The following is a 4,026-nucleotide window of genomic DNA, read 5'->3' on the forward strand; positions in this document are numbered from 1 at the left end:
TCTAGTCAATCGTTTAGTCTTTAGTTTAGGCTAGTCTAGAGTCTAATCTATAGTCTTGTCTGTAATGTAGTCAATAGTCTAATCTATATTCTACTCTACAGGTTAGTATATAGTCTAGTTAATAATCTAGAATATAGCCAAGTCTATAGTATTGTCTAGTCTATAGTCTAGTCTATTAGCTGCTCTATAGTCTAGTCTATAGTCTAGTGTATTGCCTAGTCTATAGTATCGTCTATAGTCTTCTCAAGTTTATAGTCTAGTCAATAGTCTGATCTATAGCCTAGTCTATAGTCTAGTATCTATAGTCTAGCTTATAGTCTAGTCTATAGTATAGTCTAGTCCATAGTATAGTCTTGTCTATAATGTGGTCTATATTCTAGTCTATAGCCTAGATAATTCTATAGTATTCTCCAGTTTACAGTCTAGTCTATTGCCTAGTCTATAGTATATTCTATAATATCGTCTATAGTCATGTCTTGTTTATACTCTAGTCTATAGTCTAGTCTAGTCCATATTCTAGTCTATAGTCTAGTCTATAGTCTAGTCTATAGTCTAGTCTATAGTCTAGTTTATAGTCTAGTCTATAGTCTAGTCTATAGTCTAGTCTATAGTCTAGTCTATAGTCTAGTCTATAGTCTAGTCTATAGTCTAGTCTATAGTCTAGTCTATAGTCTAGTCTATAGTCTAGTCTATAGTCTAGTCTATAGTTTAGTCTATAGTCTAGTCTATAGTCTAGTCTAGTCTATAGTCTAGTCTATAGTCTAGTCTATAGTCTAGTCTATAGTCTAGTCTATAGTCTAGTCTATAGTTTAGTCTATAGTCTAGTCTAGTCTAGTCTAGTCTATAGTCTAGTCTATAGTCTAGTCTATAGTCTAGTCTATAGTCTAGTCTATAGTCTAGTCTATAGTCTAGTATATAGTATATTCTATAGTCTAGTCTATAGTCTAGCCTATAGTCTAGTCTATAGTCTAGTCTATAGTCTAGTCTATAGTCTAGTCTATAGTCTAGTCTATAGTCTAGTTTATAGTCTAGTCTATAGTCTAGTTTATAGTCTAGTCTATAGTCTAGCCTATAGTCTACTCTATAGTCAAGTCTATAGTCTATTCTATAGTCTAGTCTATAGTCTAGTCTATAGTCTAGTCTATAGTCTAGTCTATAGTCCGGTCTATAGTCCGGTCTATAGTCTAGTCTAGAGTTTGGTCTATAGTGTAGTCTATACTCTAGTCTACAATCTTTAGACGAACTATAGTCTGGTAAATAGACCAGTCTGTAGAGCCTAGTGTACATTGAAGTATATTGTCTAGACTATAGTCTATTCTATTGTATAGTATTTAGTCCAGTTTGTAGTCTAGTCAATATTCTAGTCGATAGTATAGTCTATGGTATAGTCTATAGCCTAGTCTATTGTCTAGTATGTAGTCTGGCCAATAATCTTGTTTATTGTCTAATCTGTAGTATAGTATATAGTCTAGTTTTCGATGGTAACATCAGAACCTTATTTTTCTCTATACAAACGGGACTATCCTAATGTACATATAGCGCCATTTTGTACATTAAATTTATTCATTATTCAAAATTTAAACCCGTTATATTATTAATATAATCCAAATACGAAGAAACTCTCATATAACCCGAAGGTAAGCCCGCACAATCTGCTATTGATCCATAAGAAAATACAGCAATTTGCTTATGCGTACGGTTTGGATTTCTCCAAACTAAAGCACCACCTGAGTCACCTTTACATGGATGTTGCCTGTCAGGTGTATAACCAATCGTACATAGATGTGATGCTGGCGTTGGTCCATATACCGTACGACAGACAGTATTACTAACTACTTCTTCAGCACCCCATAATAACCATTCTGACACTCTACTTACTTTATTGATATAATAACCAAAACCGCTTATAAATGCTATGACGCCAATAAAATCATTGCTTTCAGCTTCCATTGAAGTTACTAATGGAATAGGTTGAATAAAGGCATTATAGGTCAATGGTGTAGGTAGCTCAATAAGTCCTACATCATCTCCATTAGTATTTTTATTGTATAATGGATGTGTAAACAATCGCGTAGAATTCATACCAGGGGCATTAGAGAACAGCTCTACAGTTCCAAATTGCATATAAACGGATGTCCTGTTTATAATACAATGAGCAGCTGTTAAAACCCATGTATTGCTTATAACAGAACCCCCACACAATAATGAACTTTGTGGACGTCTTTTTAAAAGCACATGCCAGGGATATTCCCCTGGTATGGCTCGAACACCAGCAATAATAGATGCGCTCTGGTTATTTGCCTGCAAAACAATTTATTAAATCTATACATTTGTTTAAGTATTTCGTTTTTTTTTTTTTTTTTTTTTTTTCTTTAAAAACTTACAGCTGCAGTGGTTTTAACATTAAGTAATAAGATCAATAAAATACTCAGTCTAGATAAAAACAATTTCATGTTAAAGATTTAATAATAGAATATTTCCTTCTGTTTGGTTTTAAGCAATATCCATTTATTACATTTCATATTTAAATAGTTTTTTAAATAATTTAATTTATCAATCAATTCGTTAGGCATTTTTTCGGCATAAAACTGATTTGCCAGGCAATAATAACAATAATATTAGGTTATACAGACTTTCATATATAAAAACAAAGAAGGCAAACTCCATGTTTTGAGATCAAATTTGCCTGCAAACTTCTCTCATTCCGTTATAAATATATATAATATATGTATATATAACAATTAAAAATAATGCTTTTTTTCTCAATTAACTCTAAAAATACAAAAAAAATGGAGATTGTTGACTTTGGTTCTACATCATGAACTTCGATTTTATGGAATAAAAACTTAAAAATTTAATTTTAATAGTCTTATAAAATTGGCTAGTTCCTACAACAAAGCAACAGTCTAGAAATATCAAAATAATAATTATTTTAAATGAAGTCTTTTTTAAATCCAATAAATCGAGTGGGGATTTTATTGTTTTTAACTATGTTATATATAATACATGTACAAACATCGGTAATTTTTTAAATAAATAGCAATGAAATTGATTCGAATATTATGTTGTTTTAGAATCAACGAATTATATCCGGCTCGAAAGCAGCTATAGGGCAATTTCCTTGGCACGTTCTTATAAAATTACCTGCCAATAATGGTGTGTGGTCAGGTGGTTCTATTATTTCTGAAAATTGGGTTTTAGTAGCGGCACATTGTATTTCAAATCAAGCAGAACTTTTACTGATATTTGGTACTATAGATCGTGATCATTACGAGAACGGTATAAATATGACCTGTTCAAAATTTTTAATGCATCCTGAATATGACAAAGTGAATATAAATAATGATATTGGACTCATTGAACTACCGTCACCGTTAACATTTACCATAAACATACAAGCCATTGATTTAGTAACTGCAGCGGAGGCTTCAGCAGCAAATGATTTTGTGGGCGCAGAAACTATAATTTCTGGATTTGGTAAAGTAAACAACTTTATAGGCAGTGAATCTAACACTTTATTATGGGCTCAATTAGAAGTTATCAGTAATAGTCGTTGTCTAGAATTGTATAATAATCCAAAACTTATAGTGAACTCAACATTATGTGCGATTGGTTGGAATGATACCAATAAGTCGCCATGTCATGGTGATTCTGGTGGTCCGTTAATTTGGAAAAACAAATCTAATAAATTTGTGCAAATCGGCATTGATTCGTTTGTTGCTCAATCTATAGGTTGTGCAAGTAAATTTCCTGCGGGTTTTACAAGAGTCTCTTCGTTTTTAGGTTATATTCGAAATATTACTGGTTTAAATTTAGAATAATTTTTAAGGCCCAATTTTTCAATAATAAAAATTTTATAAGCAAATATTGTATACAAATTTATTGTTTCAGCTATATATTATAGAACTAATACATGTGCGACTATAAAAAAACTTTAGACCAGACGATAAATTAGACAATACTCTAGACTATAGTACAAATTATAGAATAGACTAGAATATAGACGAGACTGTAGACTCGACTATA

General features: G+C 31.5%; 2 protein-coding genes across 2 annotated transcripts; one reads left to right on the top strand and one right to left on the bottom strand.

Annotated features, from left to right (window-relative positions):
- Positions 1 to 1,528: 1,528 nt before the first annotated feature.
- On the bottom strand, positions 1,529 to 2,498 carry LOC119602364 (collagenase-like). Its single transcript, XM_037953828.1, has 2 exons — positions 2,385 to 2,498; positions 1,529 to 2,301 (listed from the first exon to the last, which is right to left on the bottom strand). Exons 1-2 carry the CDS (start codon positions 2,451 to 2,453, stop codon positions 1,567 to 1,569), a joined length of 804 nt encoding a protein of 267 aa, XP_037809756.1. The 5' UTR covers positions 2,454 to 2,498; the 3' UTR covers positions 1,529 to 1,566.
- A 389-nt stretch (positions 2,499 to 2,887) lies between these two features.
- On the top strand, positions 2,888 to 3,821 carry LOC119602351 (collagenase-like). Its single transcript, XM_037953814.1, has 2 exons — positions 2,888 to 3,020; positions 3,075 to 3,821. Exons 1-2 carry the CDS (start codon positions 2,937 to 2,939, stop codon positions 3,819 to 3,821), a joined length of 831 nt encoding a protein of 276 aa, XP_037809742.1. The 5' UTR covers positions 2,888 to 2,936.
- Positions 3,822 to 4,026: the final 205 nt, after the last annotated feature.

The sequence above is a fragment of the Lucilia sericata genome, unplaced genomic scaffold (genome assembly GCF_015586225.1).
Source record: "Lucilia sericata isolate MDLA Ls3-8-SP2 unplaced genomic scaffold, ASM1558622v1 Contig000224F_arrow, whole genome shotgun sequence".
NCBI classification, from domain to species: Eukaryota; Metazoa; Arthropoda; class Insecta; order Diptera; family Calliphoridae; genus Lucilia; species Lucilia sericata.

What these genes read in the sequence shown, in the direction of transcription:
- LOC119602351 (XM_037953814.1), top strand. Translation starts at nt 2,937, where the DNA reads ATGAAGTCTTTTTTAAATCCAATAAATCGAGTGGGGATTTTATTGTTT. An exon ending in TAATACATGTACAAACATCG is followed by an intron (nt 3,021 to 3,074) that starts GTAATTTTTTAA and finishes ATGTTGTTTTAG; the next exon opens with AATCAACGAATTATATCCGG.
- LOC119602364 (XM_037953828.1), bottom strand. Translation starts at nt 2,453, where the DNA reads ATGAAATTGTTTTTATCTAGACTGAGTATTTTATTGATCTTATTACTT. An exon ending in ATGTTAAAACCACTGCAGCT is followed by an intron (nt 2,302 to 2,384) that starts GTAAGTTTTTAA and finishes ATTGTTTTGCAG; the next exon opens with GCAAATAACCAGAGCGCATC.